The sequence below is a fragment of the Phyllobates terribilis genome, unplaced genomic scaffold (genome assembly GCF_046119375.1).
Source record: "Phyllobates terribilis strain yellow unplaced genomic scaffold, ASM4611937v1 Scaffold_8__6_contigs__length_399053987, whole genome shotgun sequence".
In the NCBI taxonomy this organism is placed as follows: Eukaryota; Metazoa; Chordata; class Amphibia; order Anura; family Dendrobatidae; genus Phyllobates; species Phyllobates terribilis.
The window spans coordinates 130,419,819-130,441,181 of NW_027362768.1; the positions used below are offsets into that span (position 1 = coordinate 130,419,819).

The 21,363-nt window shown below is 45.6% G+C and overlaps 1 protein-coding gene across 7 annotated transcripts in view; it reads left to right on the plus strand.

Annotated features, from left to right (window-relative positions):
- CACNA1E (calcium voltage-gated channel subunit alpha1 E) overlaps nucleotides 1–21,363 on the plus strand; it is a 1,192,401-nt gene that overhangs the window by 1,095,566 nt on the left and 75,472 nt on the right. For all 7 annotated transcript variants that reach the window (XM_073643295.1, XM_073643291.1, XM_073643293.1 and 4 more), the window contains 5 exons: nucleotides 12,100–12,206; nucleotides 12,724–12,820; nucleotides 14,730–14,890; nucleotides 20,661–20,798; nucleotides 20,891–21,092. In XM_073643295.1, the coding sequence (XP_073499396.1) occupies nucleotides 12,100–12,206; nucleotides 12,724–12,820; nucleotides 14,730–14,890; nucleotides 20,661–20,798; nucleotides 20,891–21,092 (705 nt within the window). The remainder of the gene's footprint in view (nucleotides 1–12,099; nucleotides 12,207–12,723; nucleotides 12,821–14,729; nucleotides 14,891–20,660; nucleotides 20,799–20,890; nucleotides 21,093–21,363) is intronic.

The window sequence follows — 21,363 nt, forward strand, 5'->3', positions numbered from 1 at the left end:
AGACTAACTACTTTGGGCCGCAAGGAGGCCACGCCAGACAGGTTTTCTCTTCCGCGGCCATCTTCGCAAGAGGCACCAAGGTGCAACTATCTACAAAACTGTTCCGGTTATCCAGCGTCCATAACCTGTTAGTCCATAAAAATCTGCAGGGTAACTGAGAAACATAATTAATAACAGGCAACAAACATAAACCATAAACCATAAACAGTTAGCAGATAAATTCACAGTGCATTAGTTTAGATTCTCCAGCGAGCGGGCATCTGACCTCTAGTGACTCTAGTGGACCTACGGAGCTCACTAACTGGTTCTGCACTACAGGGTGTAGGAGGTGTTATGGGTAAGCTGGGCAGCTGTCTGCGCACTCTTTGGCTCACTAGGGGCACGGCAGGCTCATTACTAGCAGAGGGTTGATCCTCCTGTACTGCTGGTGTGGACTCTTCTGCCTCTTGGGCCGGCTGCTCTTCCAGCTCTACCGGTTCCTCTGTGGGCACTTGCGGGGCTGGCTGGAGAAAGGTGAGGACGGGTACCACGACAGCGCCGTTTACTTGTTTCCAAGACCGGGGGAAGTCTCCGAGTACGGTACTGATCATTTCTTCCCTTTCCTCTGCGGGTTGAGGGTTTCCTTGATCTTCTTCAGGGCTTTGCAGCTGCTCGGGACACTTCTTCAGGTGGTCTCTGGAGACAATGGCTGTGGTTTCTCCTCCATCCTTACTGATTACGCAGATTTTTGGGTTCTCATGGCTTGATGGCAGTACGGTGTACGGGTCCTTCTCCCACTGGTCGTCCAACTTGTGGAGCCGCCGTTTCCTCTTCAAGACCTGCTCTCCAGGTACCAGGGGAACATCGGGAGCATACTGGTTATAAGCCTTCTCTTGCCTTTCTCTAGCTTGAGACAGACTTCGCTCGACGCTCTCCTGTACTTTCCGATACTGCTGCTGCCGTTCTGTATCCCAGTCTGCCTCTGGCGAGGTGTCCTCAGGCGTCAGGACTCCCATATCCAGGTCAATAGGCAGCTTACCAGGTCTTGCTCTCATTAGGTAAGCCGGGGTACAGTTGGTGGAACCTACAGGGATGTGGTTATACAGGTCCACCAGATCGGGCAGTTTCTCAGGCCACAGACTGCGTTCTTCCAGGGGCAATGTTTTTAGCAGATCTATCACCACCTGGTTCATCTTCTCGCAGAGTCCATTGGTTTGAGGGTGATAGGGCGTTGTTCTTATCTTCTTGCAGCCATACAGGTTGCAGAACTCCTGGAAGACCTCCGCTTCGAAGGCTGGTCCTTGGTCTGTCAACACTTGGTCCGGGTACCCATGTGGATGGCAGAAGTGCTGCTGGAAGGCTCTAGCTGCTGTTTGAGCCGTTAAGTTCTTGACCGGGACCACCACCAGGAACCGGGAGTAATGATCTACGATTGTGAGGGCGTAGACATACCCAGATCTGCTTGGAGCCAGTTTCACATGGTCCAGGGCTACCAGTTCCAGTGGCTGTCTGATGATGATGGGCTGCAGGGGAGTCTTTTGGCTGGCTCGGTCTTTTCTTCTCAGGTGGCACGGGCCACAGTCTCTGCACCACCTCTCGATGGCTCCTCTTATGCCTACCCAGTAGAACCGTTCACCCAACAAGAACTCCAGCTTCTTCCATCCGAAATGCCCTGCTCCGTTGTGGTACGCCTCCAGAACCATAGCCGCGTCTCGTCTTGGGACCACTACCTGCCAGGTCAACTCATGTGTTCGAGAGTTAACCATTCTCCGGCACAGCTTCTCCCTGTAGAGGAACAGCTTACTTTTCTCCTTCCACAGTTGCTTGGTCTCCTCCGGAGCATCTGGGTCAAGACGGGCATCGGCCTGGGTCAGCATTTCCTTCACCAAATGGACTGCGGGATCACTGTCTTGCGTCTCCGCCCAGTTGTAGTGGGGCAAGGGATTGAACGTCACGGAGCGCCTGTCCTTCACATGGTGGGAATACAGGGTAATCCCATGACGGTGGAACGCAGGGAGCTCAACTTCTTCCAGATCTTCTGGATCTTCCCCTACGTCCGGTAAGTTCGGCATTCTAGACTGGGCATCCGCGTTGGCATTTGAGCGTCCTGCCCGGTATTTGATGGTGAATTCAAAGTTGGACAGGCGGGCCATCCATCTCTGTTCCAGGGCACCGAGCCTTGCAGTGTCCAGGTGTGTCAACGGGTTGTTATCCGTGTACACGGTGAATTTGGAGGAGGCAAGGTAATGCTTGAAACGTTCGGTCACTGCCCACACTACTGCCAGGAACTCCAGCTTGAATGAGCTATAATTCTCAGGGTTCCTCTCCGTGGGTCGTAGCTTTCGGATGGCGTAAGCGATTACCCGTTCTTTCCCTTGCTGGATCTGGGACAGTACGGCTCCTAGCCCGATGTTGCTTGCGTCCGTGTGGAGGATAAAGGGCTGGCTGTAGTCTGGATATGCCAGGATTTCATCCCCCGTGAGGGCCATCTTCAGCTGGCAGAAGGACTCCTCTTCCAGCTTTTCCCACCTAAAGGGCGGCTTCTGGTTTTTGGCTTTCCGAGATTGACCTATCAGGAGGTCCTGCATAGGGGTTGCCATTTTGGTGAAACCGGGAATGAATCTTCGGTAGTAGCCTACCAACCCGAGGAACTGCCGCACTTCCTTTATGCTGGAGGGTCTTGGCCAGTCCTTAATCACGGTGATCTTATCAGGGTCGGGAGACACTCCGTCAGCACTCACCACGTGTCCCAGGTACTGCACCTTTGGTTTCAGGAGGTGACACTTGGAGGGTTTCACCTTTAGGCCGTAGTTTGCCAGAGCTTCAAACACTTCTGCCAGGTGTTTCAGGTGGTCCTCGTAGGTCTTGGAACAGACGATGACATCGTCCAGGTATAACAGGACCGTCTCGAAGTTCCGGTGTCCCAGACAGCATTCCATCAACCGTTGGAAGGTTCCTGGTGCGTTGCAGAGCCCGAACGGCATACAGTTAAATTCGCTGAGACCCATCGGGGTGGTGAATGCGGTCTTCTCCCGGTCTGCCTCTGCTACAGGAACCTGCCAGTACCCGCTAGTGAGATCCAAAGTAGAGAAGAAGTTAGCAGATTTTAATTCAGCTAAGGACTCTTCTATCCTTGGTAACGGGTACGCATCTTTGTGTGTGATACGGTTGACCTTCCTGTAGTCTACACACATTCTCATGGTGTTGTCTTTCTTTTTCACTAAGACTAGTGGAGCTGCCCAGGGGCTACAGCTGTCCCTGATTACCCCAGCCTCCTTCATGTCTCTAAGCATCCCCTTGGCGTGTTGGTAGTGTGCCGGGGGTATGGGTCGGTATCTCTCCTTTATGGGAGGATGGTCTCCCGTGGGGATGTGGTGTTCTACCCCCTTTACTCGCCCGAAGTCTAGCAGGTGTTTACTAAACACTCTCTCGTACTCTCGAACCACCCGATAGACTCCCTGTTTCTGGTGTGAGGAGTGGAGTCAGTACCCAAATGCAGTTGCTGACACCAGTCCTCCATTGGTTTCTTAGAGCCGTTACCTTCCTCTGGTTGAGATGGAGGCAAGGGTTCCACGGCCTGTACAGTGTTCTGGTTGATGGTGAACAATTTGGCTAGCGTGGCATACCGGGGCAGGTGTACTTCTCTCTCCCCGATATTTATGATGCGAACGGGCACCCTCCCATGGCGTACATCGACCACCCCCCGTGCTGTCAAAATGGTGGGCCTACTGTCTGAGTAGACGGGTTCTACCATTGCTTGGTAGTCTCTACCTCTTAGACCAATAGCTGCCCTGCACCAAATCATCATCTCACTTTTTGGGGGCATGGCAATAGGGAACGGGTCACACATTCTCACGCTACCTATCTCACCACAAGATCGTTCCACCTGTTGCCGCTTCATCAGTGCCCGGATCTCTTTTTGGAGCACACGCTGCTGGCCGGAACTGGCGTTCTTGGCAACCTGCTGTAAAATGAGAATCACCTCTGCAAGACAATTTTCAATCACATTAGTTCCCAAGGTTATTCTAGGGTGACTCTCATGACGGTCTATGTCCACTATAATCAGTCCTTGTGCCGCCAGTTCGACTTTACCGATCTTAATGGTCACCTCTTTGAATCCCACCTGCGGCTGACCATTGCTGGCAATGATACTCAGGTCGTCATCTGGGTAGCAGGTTATGTCCGAGTCATTCCAGTACTGTTTAAAGAGCACGTACGGGATGGTGGTCACCTGTGACCCAGTGTCTAGTAGGGCACTCATAGGAATGCCATCCAGTACCACAGGCAAGATTGGACGTCCCCCTACGTATTTATCACGCCAGTTTGATGGGCCTGATGGTCTTATGCCTGGGGGTTGGCCCTCTACCCCAGGTTGTGCCCGTTTAAATGACAGTACCTTGCCACATGTCCGGGTTGATTGCAGCGGCGGCAGATGGGTCGTCCGTCCTCGTTGTATCTGTCGCTGGGTCTTCCTCTGGCCGGTGGGGTCCTCCTCAGTCGGCGCCACGGGACGTCCTCCGGTCCGGATGCCAGCTGGATCTTTCCTGGAGAAGAGACCTGTAAAGACTGCACAGTTCTGGTTAGCGCGGCAACGCTCTTAGTCAGCTCTTGGACCTGATGGTGCAGGTCTGTAGCCGGGTCACTGTTTAAAGCCTGCGCATCAGCTCCCACAGGCCCTGCAGACAAGGGCGCCGTCTCCTGGTGGTAAGTGATAGCAGGGCGCCTGTGGGTCACAGCGCCACCTGGTGCCGGTTCTCAGAGCACCCGGGTGGCTCTGTCCTTGAACTGTGCAAAGTCCAGGTCAGGGTCCTGTAAGGCCATTGCCCGCAACTGGGTTCGGTGGGCATTGCACAGTAGACCCTCAATAAATTGTTCAGTCAACAGCTTATCTTCATTTCCCACGCTGTCAGGGTCTGCCTGCTTAATGGCTCTCAGGGCCTCTTGTAGGTTTAGAGCATAGTCTCTTATACTCTCATGTGCCCGCTGTTTACACCCATAAAATCTGAGCTTTATTTCGGCTGAGGTGCGGGTATCAAATGTGTCTTTCAGCCGGGCTAGTATTTCTCTGACAGTCCTCTTCCTCCCAGGTGGCCAGGACTTTACCTCCCTTTGGGCTGCCCCGATTAATTGGGCCACCAGGATGCTCACTTTTTGCTCTTCTGTGAGGGGGTACACCTGGAAGAGGCTATCCAGTCTTTCTCTAAAGTCATTTAGAGTATGTGACTCCCCTGAGTACTGGGGTAGCCAGGTTGCCCCCGGGATATAGGGCATGGTGAATGGCATGACTGCTGCAGCGGTTGCGCTGGCGGTGGCTGTGGCAGTGGAGCTCCCCTCTGTATCCGGCATCCTCCTCCCCCCTAGTGGACCGTGGCCTACCTTGCGATGCTCTTCTTCCGTAGGCCGCGGCTCCGCAGTCGATCGTCGGGGTTGAGGACCTGGCGTCGCGCTCTGATGACGTCAGCGTCGCTCTTCCTCCCTTCCAGGACCTTGCGCAGCGTCAGAGCGTGGGGCGGAGCGTGGGGCGGAGCTTCGGATCTCGCGCGCTTTCGGCGTCTACGCCCCTCTTCTTCCCGTGCGGCGTCCCGAAGATGGCGTCCGAAGGCGGGAAGCAGCTGCGGATGGCGGGAAGAAGGCAGAAGATGGCGGGAAATGGTCCAAGATGGCGTCTGATGGCTGGAATCGGCTCCGGATGGTGGTAAACGACTTCGGACGGCGGGAAACTTCACCACAGGTAAGTATAAAAGTCTCTTTTTCAGGCACGCAGTACCCGGTGGTTGCGGGCACGAAATCCTGCCGACTACGCCAAAGTTGACGCACCCCCTGGGCCTGTGTTGTGCAGGGGAACCCGGAACCGGGCCTGTTGTAGAATGCTGGGGGTTGTAGTCTCCGTGTGGCGGTGACCCGGTCCGTGCCCAGGGTGGTCAAACCAGTGGCAGTCTTAATGTATAGCAAGTGTCCGACTACGCCACCCGTGGATTGCGGTCAGTGGGGACCGCCGCTGCGCTGCCGACCGCTGAGGCTGATGTTGTCTGCGCAGCCGAGTATGGGATAACTCCCCACGGGAGAAGTATTGCCTCAGGGCAGCTAATGTGAGAGATGATAGGAGTGATGGTGTGAGGGTCCCAGTGCTAATGGTGCTGGTGCGGCAAGGAATCACAGAGACGTGAGGTGCAGTTCAGGGTCTTTACTGATGGTACAAGGCAGACCCTCCCGGGAGTACTGGCTAGTATAAGGGGCCTGGTCAGTCTGCGAGCAAGCAGGAGTTCCCCTGGCCAGGTGGAGTTGTAGGCCTCCCCGTTTATCTGCACTCTTCCTGGCTACCTCGCTGTCAGCGGTTACAAGTAGCCCACGTCCCTGAGTATACCGTGTGGTGCTCACCCGTATGGCTGGTGACTTGGGGCCTTCTGTTAGCCTCCGCTCCTGGATGGCGGCGCTGGTCCCTTCTTTGTGACTGAGCCTCCGGGCTTCTATGGCCAGAGGACCTGGAATCCCCTGCCGGCTGGTTTCTGCTGCTGGGTATATATCAGTCCCCACAGCCTCGGACTCCTGTGTCCGGTTTTAGTAACTTCAGCCAGGGCGAGCTATATCTCTGCTCACAGCCCCTGGCCTTCTGCCTCTGCTCCTACAGAGCTCCTGTTCTCACTTTCCCTCTCCAGGCTCTGACTGCTCTGCTTGTTCTGCAGGCTCTGTCTCTGTCTAACCTAATCCCGCCCCAGACCCAGTTTATAAGTGCAGATTCCTCCCCTCCCAGGTCTGGGTGGGCCGTGTTGCATGCTTAGGGCTCCTGACCAGAGAAACCTCCCACTTGCTCTCAGAGATAATATCTCTATTACTGTGGCAACCAGACCCCTGGGGTGTCACACTATTGTAGTGTCAAAACACTCTAAAATACTAATGCTTTAGTAGTAAAAATAATTCAGAACTTTAAAAAAACATATTTTTTTGGTTTGTGTCAAAAATTGTCTGCAACCTTTCTTCTGTAACGTCTGTACATTTTTTATTTTTCTGTTGATTGACTATTTTTCCATCAGTAACCAACATGAGGACTTGTTTGTTGTTTTTGAGGTATTTTTGCATGGCAAGGAGACTTTTTTATTGATTGCATTCTGGGGTAGATGTTACGTTTTGATCACAAATATAAAAAATATATTAATAGCATGACACAGGAGGCGCTCATCTGATCTTCTCCCGACAATCATTCTTCCAGGTGTACCAAACAGTCTTAAGGGGCTTCTTCTTAAAAAATAACTTTGCAGAAAGTACAGGGATTGGACTGTATAGGACTGCGGTAAAGTTATTTTTCTCTGATGTAGTCTCCTTCAGACTGTTTGGGACATCTGGAAGAATGATTGTCTGGAGGAGAAAAGGTAAATGCTACCATGAGTCTTGTGTCTGCCAACAGTAAAGCCTCCTGAGACCTTTCATGTGTGGGGACTTTTTATCCATTGGGGGGCTCATTCTCAATTTTGCCTAAGACCACTGCCATGAATAAATAATGGAATTTAAACATTCTCCAAAAGCAACTTCTCCCAAAGATCCAGGATCAATTTGGTGATGAATAATGATCTTTCCAGTATGATGGAGACCATTTCACAAGAAAAAAAGTGGCTCAAAAATTGATATTTTGGGTCTAGATCTCCTAAAATCTTTATCCCACTGAAAACCTGTGGTCACTCCTGAAAAATCAGTTGGACAAACAAAAACACAAAGTTATTATTATTTTTATTATTATTTATTATTATAGCGCCATTTATTTCATGGTGCTTTACATGTGAAAAAGGGGTATACATAAATTAACTATTACAAAGATCTTTAACAAAACATGCCGATGACTGGTACAGGAGGAGCGAGGACTCTGCACGTTGCATGCGAGGGCTCATAATCCTTAAGGGTTGAGGGTAGAGCTGGTCGAGCAGCAGTATGGTGGAGCAATGGTTACTGCAGGTTGTAGGCTTGTCGGAAGAGGTGAGTCTTCAGGTTCCTTTTGAAGGTTTCCATGGTAGGCGAGAGTCTGATGTGTTGGGGTAGAGAGTTCCAGAGTAGGGGGGATGCACAGGAGAAATCTTGTATGCGATTGTGGGAAGAGGAGATAAGAGGGGAGTAGATAAGGAGGTCTTGTGAGGATCGGAGGTTGAGTGCATGTATGTACTGGGAGACTAGGTCAGAGATATAAGGAGGGGAAAGGTTGTGGATGGCTTTGTATGCCAGCATTAGGGTTTTGAACTGGATTCTCTGGGCAATGGGGAGCCAGTGAAGGGATTGACAGAGGGGAGAGGCCGGGGAATAGCGTGGGGACAGGTGGATTAGTGGGGCAGCAGAGTTTAGGATATATTGGTGGGGTGCGACGGTGTTGGAGGGGAGGTCACAGAGCAGGAGGTTGCAATAGTCGAGGCGGGAGATGATGAGGGCGTGCACTATTGTTTTTGCAGATTCATGGTTGAGGAATGTGCGGATCTGGGAGATATTTTTGAGTTGGACTTGGCAGGAAGTAGAAAGGGCTTGGATATGTGGTTTGAATGAGAGATCAGAGTCCAGGGTTATCCCAAGGCAGCGAGCTTGAGGGACTGGGGAGAGTGGACAGCCATTGACGTTGATAGATAGGTCAGGTGGGGGGGATGAATGAGATGGTGGAAAGACGATGAAATCTGTTTTATCCATGTTAAGTTTTAGAAATCTGTCGGACAAGAAGGATGAAATGGCGGACAGACATTGTGGGATTTTGGTTAGTAGGGAGGAGATATCGGGTCCAGAGAGGTAGATCTGTGTGTCATCAGCATACAGGTGGTACTGAAAGCCATGAGACTCTATGAGTGGCCCAGGCCAAAAGTGTAGATGGAGAAGAGCAGGGGTCCTAGGACTGAACCTTGGGGAACACTGACAGATAGGGGTGAGATGAGGAGGTGATGTGTGAGTGGGAGATACTGAATGTCCTGTCTGTTAAGTATGAGGAGATCCAAGATAGGGCCAAGACTTTGATGCCAAGAGATGAGAGAATCTGTAGTAAGAGAGAATGGTCCACTGTGTCGAAGGCAGATGACAGGTCTAGGAGGAGGAGGACACAGTAGTGTCGCTTGGATTTGGCGGTTAGTAGGTCGTTGGTGACTTTAGTCAGGGCAGTTTCAGTAGAATGGTGTGGTCGGAAGCCAGATTGGAGGTAATCAAAGAGAGAGCAGGAGGAGAGGTGGGAAGACAGTTCAGTGTTATTTCAATAGTTTTGAGGCGTAAGGGACAAGTGATATGGGGCGATAGCTAGTCAGAGAGGATGGGTCAAGGGAGGGCTTATTCAGGATGGGTGTGATCGAGGCATGTTTGAAGCATGAAAGGAAAATACCAGTTGTTAGTGACAGGTTGAAAAGGTGGGTAATGGTTGGGATGAAGACTGTGGTAAGGTTGGGGATGAGATGGGACGAGATTGGGTCAAGTTCACAGGTGGTGAGGTGTGATTTGGAGAGTAAAGAGGAAAATTGGTCTTCCGTAATGGTGGAGAAGCTGGTTTTGGAGGAGGAGGATTGAGTAGGTGCGAGGAGGGGCTGGGGGGACTTTAGGCAAAAGCTTTGTCTGATGGTGTCAATCTTCTGCTTGAAGAATGAGCAAAGTCTTCGGCTGAGATGAGAGGAGAGGGGGGAGGCGCTGGGGGACGTAGGAGAGATTTGAAGGTGTTAAATAATTGTTTAGGGTTGTGAGACAGGGAGGATATGAGAGATGAGAAGTATGTTTGTTTTGCAGCAGTGAGTGTGGATTTGAAGGTAATGAGGGACTGTTTGAATGCTATGAAGTGCTCATTGGAGTGGGACCTTTTCCATCTACGCTCAGCAACCCTGGAGGCACGTCACAGCTCTTTGGTTAGGCTGGCATGCCAGGGTTGACTATTGATTGTGCGAGCTTTGGTATGTGTGAGGGGGGCGACCGAATTGAGAGCTGCAGCTGTTGTGATGTTATAAATAAAGAAAAAGTTTTTTGCCTTCTGCTCATCTGTCCCTTTGTGTCTGGCCACAATCCCAAGGAGTCCAATTCAATACGAAAAAATCCGGCACCAAAGGGATATGTTCCAAAGCTTTATTCCAAAAAATTCTTAGAATCAAAAATACAGGCAAACATTTTGGAGGTGGAGGGCTTGATACAGCAAGGTCCCAGGACACTGGTTTACGCGTTTCAGGGCTATATGTGCCCCTTAATCATAACCAGGTTATGAATTCACTGTTAGGATTGTATTGTGCAGGTGATGAGCAGTGCCTGTTTTTTTCCACACATACTGCTTAGAATTATCACCAAAAAGTTCTATCTTTGTCTCATCAGACCAGAGAATCTTATTTCTTATAGTCTGGGAGTCCTTCATGTGTTTTTGAGCAAACTCTATGCGGGCTTTCATATGTCTTGCACTGAGGAAAGGCTTCCGTCGGGCCACTCTGCCATAAAGGCCCGACTGGTAGAGGGCTGCAGTGATAGTCGACTTTGTGAAACTTTCTCCCATCTCCCTACTGCATCTCTGGAGCTCAGCCACAGTGATCTTGGGGTTCTTCTTTAGCTCTCTCACCAAGGCTCTTCTCCCACGATTGCTCAGTTTGGCTGGACGGCCAGGTCTAGGAAGACTTCTGGTGGTCCCAAACTTCTTCCATTTAAGGATTATGGAGGCCACTGTGCTCTTAGGAACCTTGAGTAATGCAGAAAATCTTTTGTAACCTTGACCACATCTGTGCCTTGCCACAATTCTGTCTCTGAGCTCCTTGGGCAGTTCCTTTGAGCTCATGATTCTCATTTGGTCTGACATGCACTGTGAGCTGTGAGGTCTTATATTGACAGGTGTGTGCCTTTCCAAATCAAGTCCTATCAGTTTAATTAAACACAGCTAGACTCCAATGAAGGAGTAGAATTATCTCAAGGAGGATCACAAGGAAATGGACAGCAAGTGACTTAAATATGAGTGTCTGAGCAAAGGGTCTGAATACTTATGACCATGTGATATTTCAGTTCTTCTTTTTTAATAAATTTGCAAAAATTTCTACATTTCTGTTTTTTTTCAGTCAAGATGGGGTGCTGAGTGTACTTTAAAGAGAAAAAAAACACTTTTTAGAATTTACCAAATGGCTGCAATTAAACAAAGAGTGAAAAATGTAAAGGGGTCTGAATACTTTCCGTACCCACTGTAAGTAGGTTGTGGTCAGAAAGAGGGAGAAGTGAGTTAGAGAGGTTAGATAGGGAACAGAGGCGGGTGAAGATGAGGTCCAGTGTGTGGCCATCTTTTGTGAGTGGGGGGCAGAAGACCATTGAGCAAGGCTGAAGGAGAAAATGAGAGATATAAGCCTAGAGGCAGCTGAGAGAGAAGTGTCAATGGGGATGTTTAAGACACCCATGATGATGGTGGGGATGGAAGGTAGTGAAATTGTCTAAGAATGTGGTGGCAGGTTCAGGGGGACGGTAGATGACGGCCAGTTGGAGGTTGGAGGGGGAGTAGATGCGCGCACAGTGCGCCTCAAAAGAAGGGAGAGTAACGGAGGGTGGCAGTGGGATTTGGGTGAAGGAGCAGTTGTCTGACAGGAGAAAACCTACTCCTCCACCATGCTTGCCATTGGGCCGGGGGGTGTGGGAAAGGTGGAATCCGCCGTATTAAAATGCAGCTGGAGAGACTGTGTCAGAGGGGGTGTGCCAGGTTTCAGTGATGCCGAGGAAGGAAAGTTTGTTATTGGTGAAAGATTATGGATGTAGGAAAGTTTGTTACAAACGCAGCGAGCATTCCATAGAGCTCCTGTTAGTGGGGCTGGGGAAGAGGGGGCTGGGCAGATGTGTATGAGGTTAGAAGGGTTGTGAGAGTTTGTGATGGATCGTGGATAGGAGGTGGAAGTGACTGTGGGGATGTGGTCAGGATGGCCTGGGCCAGAAAGTGTGTAAACTCCAAACACTGATTAGACGAGAATGGGTTGCCATCAGTCAAGATTTGGCCCCGAAGCTGATATGCAAGGAGGAATTGCAAAAGTCTTAGAAAATAAGGGTCAACACTATAAATATTGAGTCTTTGCATAAACTTTTGGCCATGACTGAACAATAGCCCCATAGACTGAATACTGTAATATACTGTAACTACTTTATCTTTTTTTAATATATATAAATTTTCCTTTTTTGTAGATGATAGATCAAGGGTTAATTCTTCATGAAGGCTCCTACTTCCGTGACCTCTGGAACATCTTGGATTTTGTGGTAGTGTTGGGAGCCCTGGTGGCTTTTGCTTTGGCGTAAGTATCTAAAACCCATCCCAAGCTGTGGTTGCGATAGACCCTAAGTGCCAGTCCAGAGCCTCATCCGGTGCCTTCTCTCACTTTCTATCCCCCCATCTCAACTCTTTTCTTGGAATGCACAGGAATGTCTTGGGGTAAATATAAGCTTAAGTTGTGAAGCGTTAACCCTTTAATGTCAACAACATACAACATTCTAGATGAACATTGTAAGGTGTTGTGTTGCTGTTCTGTCTTTGTAAAGCTAGGAAACACATATTTCCACTTAGTCAAAAGCTATGCGATGGTTTAAAGCGGAAAAACAGTCTGCAGATTTTCTCTGCATTATCTACAGACAATAGTATGTTCCCCGCTGCCCGTCCTTTCTGCGTAGCACGGGGGATGTGCTCTCCGTCATTGCATTGTGTCTGATGTAAATGTTTCTGGCAGTCTCCATCTCTGGATTCATTGTGAGAGGAGAACTCATTTCATTCCTTCCTTTCCGTTGTTTATCTTTTATTTGCCATGCATCTCCTAGGACTAACAAAGGCCGGGACATCAAAACAATTAAGTCTCTGCGTGTTCTTCGAGTGCTCCGACCGCTCAAAACCATCAAGCGTCTCCCGAAGTTGAAGGTAACAAGAAACACAGAGCGTCAACATTGAGGAATAACTTATCAAAGTCATGCAGCTTCAAAGCCGTCCAGAGCGTGCGTCCTAGGAAAGATTACTAGAACATGGGAATCTTATCCAGATAGTTGGACCACAAGATTTGTAAACTGGGATACTAAAAATTCAGCCTGTACAAGAGGCTATTACCAGTACTGGAGTCTTTTATACTGATTTTTCCTGAGCTTTTTCTCTTGGTTCATCATATCCTAAGATGAGTGGCACAAAATTAACATAAAAAAAAAAAATTGTGATTTTGTGATATTCTGTTGGGAGATGTCTCTCCTATATGTTTCTATGTGCGGCCACTCAGTGGTTGTAGTGTGAATTGCAGCCTTTCATGGATTTTACTAACATGTTCTGATAATGTATTGAATTTATATTAAGAGCAACATGAGCGGTCAGTAGATTCGCTTGAAATCAGCTGGGAAATTTGATTTCCATCAAATATATTTGGTGCCAATAAAATCTGCTGGGAAGGATTTTACAAAAAATCTTATGCATTGCTTACCTCTCCTAAGCCCTCCCCATATCTCTCCTACTACCGGTTCTCCGATAGGCTGATCTATTTTTTTTCTTCTTTCCACGTCTCTGGTGCCGTCGTTCTTCAGGATGCCAACAAGCTGTAACATGGGTCGCCAACCCCTGCCCCACCCCAACTCTGCTCATTTCATCAGATCTTGCCAAAAATTATGTGAGCTCACCAAAAGTTGCAAAATTTTAGCTGAGACTAACATCTTGTGACTTTTTAAAGCTTTTTACACTAGAATTTTTACTTAAAAGGCCCCAAGCAATATTTTTACCAGTAAAGATGAGGGGGAGTGTTGGAGTCAGATGCTACTGATTCATTAAGAGGCACACAACTCTTAGTAAACCAGGCAAATCTGTCAAGTGACATGCGCGTCCGTTGCCTTACCACAAATCTTACTCCAGTCTCAGACTGGAGTAAGGTTTTTGGCTTAAGAATCACCACAGTTCTTCATGAATTACACCTGCTGTGATATCAACCAGGCTCTGCAATCCATGTCCAGCAACATCTCTGCCCATTTTGATGGAGCTATGAGAAACTGGTAAATTTGAAATGGCTAGAGATCCACTGCTGGGGTCCCCTGTTCTAGTAATCGTGGAAGTCACAGTAGTGTGAAGAGATAAGAAATGCAATTAATGGATAAACCCATTTAAAGAGGACCTGTTACAAGGTCAAAAGTATCCAATTCTTGCTTATATTTTATTCCTGTTGCTTCCCTGAGTATTCTATTTTTTGTTTTTTAAAAATCCGCCATATGGATCCAGTAATGTGGGCTTTTTTATTTATTCACTTTTATGGTCTTTACTAGGGGGCGTGGCTCAAGGGATTCTATGGGGGCGTGTCTTCTGCATTTTATAGTGTGAACCACACCCCCTTTGAGGGGACTATAAAAATTAGTACTATATAAAAAGAGCCAAATCTCTGGAACCGGAAGGCGTATTTACAAAAAACAAAAAATGCACTGCACAGGGAATCGGTGGGAATAAAACAAGGGCAAGAACTCATCACTTTTGACCTGGTGATAAATCCCCTTTAAGTGGTCCTATTTATGTACTCCTATTATTAGTTTGAAAAGATATTCTAAGCCCATGTACAATTTCACTAGTATGCTAAAGACATAGTCTCTTTGTGACTTTCAGTCGCCTTTCCCAGGGCCAGATATAATTAAGAAATAGGCTAATAGAGCATGTAAAATGTGAGCGATAGTGGAAAAGGCAATAGCCTATATTATTGTATCTTGCATGTATAATAGTATTCAATTGTATGTAGCAGACAGATAATATCTAGACTTTGGTGGTGCTTCATATGAGCTTTCCTTTACAACTGACATTGTGATCTTCTCCCCAGGCAGTGTTTGATTGTGTGGTTAACTCTTTGAAGAATGTCTTTAATATCCTCATCGTGTACAAACTCTTCATGTTTATATTCGCCGTCATCGCTGTTCAACTCTTCAAGGGCAAGTTCTTCTATTGCACAGACAGCTCAAAGGATACCGAGAAAGAATGCATGTACGTCCAGAGAATTAATGTGTCTCTAGGGATCTGTTCCTTCTCCTTAATGCAGCCAGAGATGCACAAGGAAATTCATATACATAATTCTCACATCAATGGATCATTCCATTACTGTCTGTCTGCTGTGTATCATGACAAGGACAGACCATACATCCCATTCATGATGCAAAGGAGCAGGTCATAAGGAACAGATTTCTATTTCCACTTAACATTATGGAAAAACAGACTTTTGCACATACATGCAGGCTAATAGATGTGGAAACTGCATCAACTACTTAAAATTTGGATGACCTCATGGTTCAAATTTATTGTGAAGCATTCAAGTTTCTAAGTTATTAGCTTGAAGGTTAATGCCCATGGGAAAGCTTCATGCTCACACACTGTGTGGCAACACATCAAGTCCCTTGGCACTCAGCCTTCCACTATTGGGCACCTTAAGGCAAGGTACCTTCTCTCAGGAATAATGCTCAGAGAATTCCACCGTAATAAGGCATGCAATGGAACAAAAGGTATAAAATCAGAGGCACGGAGCTGCACTAGTAGCCTACAGCAAGCTGAAAGCGCAGGATTATGGATCTGCATGGATCAATAGTACAACAGCATGCATGAGGCTTACAAGAAACACATCTTTAGTTTTAGTTATGAAAGCTGTCACTACTATTTTAAACTGATAAAAATAAATATGCAGCCTAAAAATATATATATACAGTACAGACCATAAGTTTGGACACACCTTCTCATTGAAAGATTTTTCTGTATTTTTATGACTATGAAAATTTTACATTCACACTGAAGGCATCAAAACTATGAATTAACACATGTGGAATTATATACTTAACTAAAAAGTGTGAAACAACTGAAAATATGTCTTATATTCTAGGTTCTTCAGAGTAGCCACCTTTTGCATTGATGACTGCTTTGCACACTCTTGGCATTCTCTTGATGAGCTTCAAGAGGTAGTCACCAGAAATGGTCTTCCAACAATCTTGAAGGAGTTCCCAGAGATGTTTAGCACTTGTTGGCCCTTTTGCCTTCACTCTCCAGTCCAGCTCACCCCAAACCATCTCGATTGGGTTCAGGTCTGGTGACTCTGGAGGCCAGGTCATCTGGCGTAGCACCCCATTACTCTCCTTCTTGGTCAAATAGCCCTTACACAGCCTGGAGGTGTGTTTGGGGTCATTGTCCTGTTGAAAAATAAATGATGGTCCAACTAAACGCAAACCGGATGGAACAGCATGCCGCTGCAAGATGCTGTGGTAGCCATGCTGGTTCAGTATGCCTTAAATTTTGAATAAATCCCCAACAGTGCCACCAGCAAAGCACCCCCACACCATCACACCTCCTCCTCCATGCTTCACGGTGGGAACCAGGCATGTAGCGTCCATCTGTTCACCTGTTCTACGTCGCACAAAGACACGGTGGTTGGAACCAAAGATCTCAAATTTGGACTCATCAGACCAAAGCACAGATTTCCACTGGTCTAATGTCCATTCCTTGTGTACTTTAGCCCAAACAAGTCTCTTCTGCTTGTTGCCTGTCCATAGCAGTGGTTTCCTAGCAGCTATTTTACCATGAAGGCCTGCTGCACAAAGTCTCCTCTTAACAGTTGTTGTAGAGATGTGTCTGCTGCTAGAACTCTGTGTGGCATTGACCTGGTCTCTAATCTGAGCTGCTGTTAACCTGCAATTTCTGAGGCTGGTGTCTCGGATAAACTTATCCTCAGAAGCAGAGGTGACTCTTGGTCTTCCTTTCCTGGGGCGTTCCTCATGTGAGCCAGTTTCTTTGTAGCGCTTGATGGTTTTTGCAACTGCTCTTGGGGACACTTTCAAAGTTTGCCCAATTTTTTGGACTGACTGACCTTTATTTCTTAAAGTAATGATGGCCACTCGTTTTTCTTTACTTAGAATTTGTATTATGGCAAGAAAAAAGCAGCTAACAGTCTATTCAGTAGGACTATCAGCTGTGTATCCACCTGACTTCTGCACAACACAACTGATGGTCCCAACCCCATTTATAAGGCAAGAAATCCCACTTATTAAACCTGACAGGGCACACCTGTGAAGTGAAAACCATTTCCGGTGACTACCTCTTGAAGCTCATCAAGAGAATGCCAAGAGTGTACAAAGCAGTCATCAAAACAAAAGGTGGCTACTTTGAAGAACCTAGACTATAAGACATATTTTCAGTTGTTTCACACTTTTTTGTTAAGTATATAATTCCACATGTGTTAATTCATAGTTTTGATGCCTTCAGTGTGAATGTATCATTTTCATAGTCATGAAAATACAGAAAAATCTTTAAATGAGAAGGTGTGTCCAAACTTTTGGTCTGTACTGTATATATATATATATATATATATATATATATATATATATATATATACAGTTATATGAAAAAGTTTGGGCACCCTTATTAATCTTAAGCTTAATGTTTTATAAAAATTGGTGTTTTTGCAACAGCTATTTCAGTTTGATATATGTAATAACTGTTGGACACAGTAATGTTTCTGCCTTGAAAAGAGGTTTATTGTACTAACAGAAAATGTGCAATCTGCATTCAAACAAAATTTGACAGGTGCATAAGTATGGGCACCTCACCAGATAAGTGACATTAATATTTAGTAGATCCTCCTTTTGCAAAAATAACAGCCTCCAGTCGCTTCCTGTAGCTTTTAATGAGTTCCTGGATCCTGGATGAAGGTATTTTTGACCATTCCTCTTTACAAAACAATTCCAGTTCAGTTAAGTTTGATGGTCGCCGAGCATGGACAGCCCTCTTCAAATGATCCCACAGATGTTCAATGATATTCAGGTCTGGGGACTGGGATGGCCATTCCAGAACATTGTAATTGTTCCTCTGCATGAATGCCTGAGTAGATTTGGAGAGGTGTTTTGGATCATTGTCTTGCTGAAAGATCCATCCCCTGCGTAACTTCAACTTTATCACTGATTCTTGAACATTATTGTCAAGAATCTGCTGATACTGAGTGGAATCCATGCGTCCCTCAACTTTAACAAGATTCCCGGTGCCGGCATTGGCCACACAGCCCCAAAGCATGATGGAACCTCCACCAAATTTTACTGTGGGTAGCAAGTGTTTTTCTTGCAATGCTGTGTTTTTTTGCCGCCATGCATAATGCCTTTTTGTATGACCAAGCAACTCAATCTGGGTTTCATCATTCCACAGGACCTTCTTCCAAAAAGAAATTGGCTTCTCCAAATGTGCTTTTGCATACCTCAGCCGACTCTGTTTGTGGCGTGCTTGCAGAAACGGCTTCTTTCGCATCACTCTCCCACACAGCTTCTCCTTGTGCAAAGTGCGTTGTATAGTTGACTGATGCACAGTGACACCATCTGCAGCAAGTTGATGCTGCAGCTCTCTGGAGGTGGTCTGAGGATTGTCCTTGACTGATCTCACCATTCTTCTTCTCTGCCTTTCTGGTGTTTTTCTTGGCCTGCCACTTCTGGCCTTAACAAGAACTGTCTCTGTGTTCTTGCATTTCCTTACTATGTTCCTCACAGTGGAAACTGACAGGTTAAATCTCTGAGACAGCTTTTTGTATCCTTCCCCTGAACAACTATGTTGAATAATCTTTGTTTTCAGATCATTTGACAGTTGTTTTGAGGAGCCCATGATGCCACTCTTCAGAGGAGATTCAAGCAGGAGAACAACTTGCAAGTGGCCACTTTAAGTATCTTTTCTCATGATTGTATACACCTGGCTATGAAGTTCAAAGCTCAATGAGGTTACAAAACCAAAAAAAGTGCTTTAGTAAGTCAGTAAAAAGTAGGTAGGAGTATTTAATAAAAGAAAATGATAAGGGTGCCCATACTTATGCACCTGTCAAATTTTGTTTGAATGCAGATTGCACATTTTCTGTTAGTACAATAAACCTCATTTCAAGGCAGAAACATTTCTGTGTCCAACAGTTATTACATATATCAAACTGAAATAGCTGTTGCAAAAACACCAATTTTAAGAAAGCATTAAGCTTAAGATTAATAGGGGTGCCCAAACTTTTTCATATAACTATATATATGTATATATATATATATATATGTATATATATATGTGTGTATATATATATATATATATATATATATATATATATATATATATATATATATATACTGTATATACATACAGCTATGGCAAAAATTAAGAGACCACTGCAAAATTTTCAGTTTCTCTGATTTTTCTCTTTATAGGTATATTTTTGAGTGAAATGTACATTGTTGTTTTAGTCTATAAACTACTGACAACATGTATCCAAAATTCAAAGTTAAAAATTTTGTATTTTTTTGCAGCAAATGATAAAGCGTCAAAATACTAAAAAAGAAACCGTGCTTTCAGACCTCAAATTACTCATGTTTTAACTCAGGAACAGTTCAGAAATCAATATATGGTGGACTAACTATGATTTTTAATCACAGATTTCATGCATCTTGGCATGCTTTCCACCAGTCTTTCCATGCTTTCCAATAGAAAACTGTTCAGTGGTCTCTTACTTTTTTACCAGAGCTGCATGTATATATATATACATGCACAATAAAATGGTAAAAATGGTATAAAAGAAGACATGGACCACACATCCAAAACTTAGAAGAGGTTCTATATTCTTCTATAAGAGGTTAATATTATGATCAGGAAGGATGTATGAAGCCCACTACCATGCCACAGATATATACAGTGGATATAAAAAGTATACAAACCCTTGTTGAAATGCTAGTTTTTTTTTCATGTAAATTAGTCACACCAGGAATACTTATTTTGGAACTTTTTCCACCTTTAATGTCACCCATAATCTGTAAAATTCAATTAAAAAATAAATGTAAATCTTTTTGGATGAAACTGGAAAAATAAAAAACTAAAATAATGTCATTGCATAAATATGCACACCTTTAAACTAATACTTTGTTTAAGTACCCTTTGAATTTATGACAGCATTCAGTCTTTTGGGGTAGGAGTCTATCAGCATGGCCTATCTAGAATTGGTGATTTTTGCCCACTCTTCCTTGCAGTAGTGCTCCAAATCTGTCATTGCGGGGGTATCTCCTGTGTACAGTGACCTCTTCCGGTAACCCAGAGATTTGCAATTGGATTCAGGTCTGGGCAATGCCTAGATCAATTCCAAAAATTTCAAAACTCTGATTTTCCTCTGGCAAAGTAATTATTTTGTTAGCATGGAGGTCACTTAGGGTCGCTGGCATGCTGAAAGGTGAAATTCCTTCAGTTTTTTAGCAGAGGCCAAAAGGTTTTGTTGCAAACTTAACTAATATTTTTCTGTTAAGAATTTCCTCTACCTTGACTAAACTTCCAACTGCTGAAAAACCACCCCAAAGCATAATGCTGCCTCCACCATGCTTCACTGTGGGTATGGTGTTCTTTTGGTGATGCGCGGTGTTGGCTTTGCACTTAACATGCCCTTTGGCATAATGACTAAAAAGATCAAACTTGGTCTCCTCAGACTACGAGACGTTTTCCTGCATGGTTTTGGCAGAATTGATGTAGGTTTGAAAAAAAATAGCCTAGATTGGATGTTTTATCTTTGTAAGAAAGGGCTTCCATCTTGCCACCATACCCCACAGGGCAGATATATAAAGAATACAGGAGATTTTTGTCACGTGCGCAACCAGTACTTTCCAGAAATTCCAGAAGCTCCTTCAGCATTCCTGTAGGCCTCTCGATAGTCTTCTTGACCAGTCCTCTCTGACCAATACTCTATATAGGAAGTACATGCCAATGGTTTGTTTCTTTTATGCTCTAGAGGAAGTTACATAGATCATGAGAAAAACAAGATGGAAGTAAAGAGAAGAGAGTGGAAGAGACATGAATTCCACTATGACAACATCATATGGGCACTGCTTACACTCTTCACTGTGTCCACAGGAGAGGGTTGGCCTCAGTGAGTATTTTTTGTCCAAACTCAATATGAATATTTCCGGATGATAAAGAACCACATTTCTAAAAAACGTGTTTTGTTCTTCTTGTCATCAGAGTTCTGCAGCATTCTGTGGATGTGACTGAAGAAGATCGGGGCCCAAGTCGGAGCAACCGAATGGAGATGTCCATTTTCTATGTTGTCTACTTTGTAGTCTTCCCCTTCTTTTTCGTCAATATATTTGTGGCTCTTATTATCATCACCTTTCAGGAACAAGGAGACAAGATGATGGAGGAATGTCGGCTTGAAAAGAATGAGGTGAGGCTTATATTGGGTGCTTTAGGGGACCTTGATGTTTTTTAGCTATGTTACTTTTTAGATTATGATTTATAGAGGGAAAGGGTTAGGACAGCTAACTCAATAAGTGGCACTAGAAAGACAACTTTCCTTCACATGGAGGACGGCTAATTTTCACACATTTTTCCCAGAGGGCATTACCTGACCTATAAGTCTCCACTATGCCACCTGGCAGTCTCCACAAGGAGAATCAGTACTCCTTTTGCATTGAAACATGGTCTTTTACATTTTA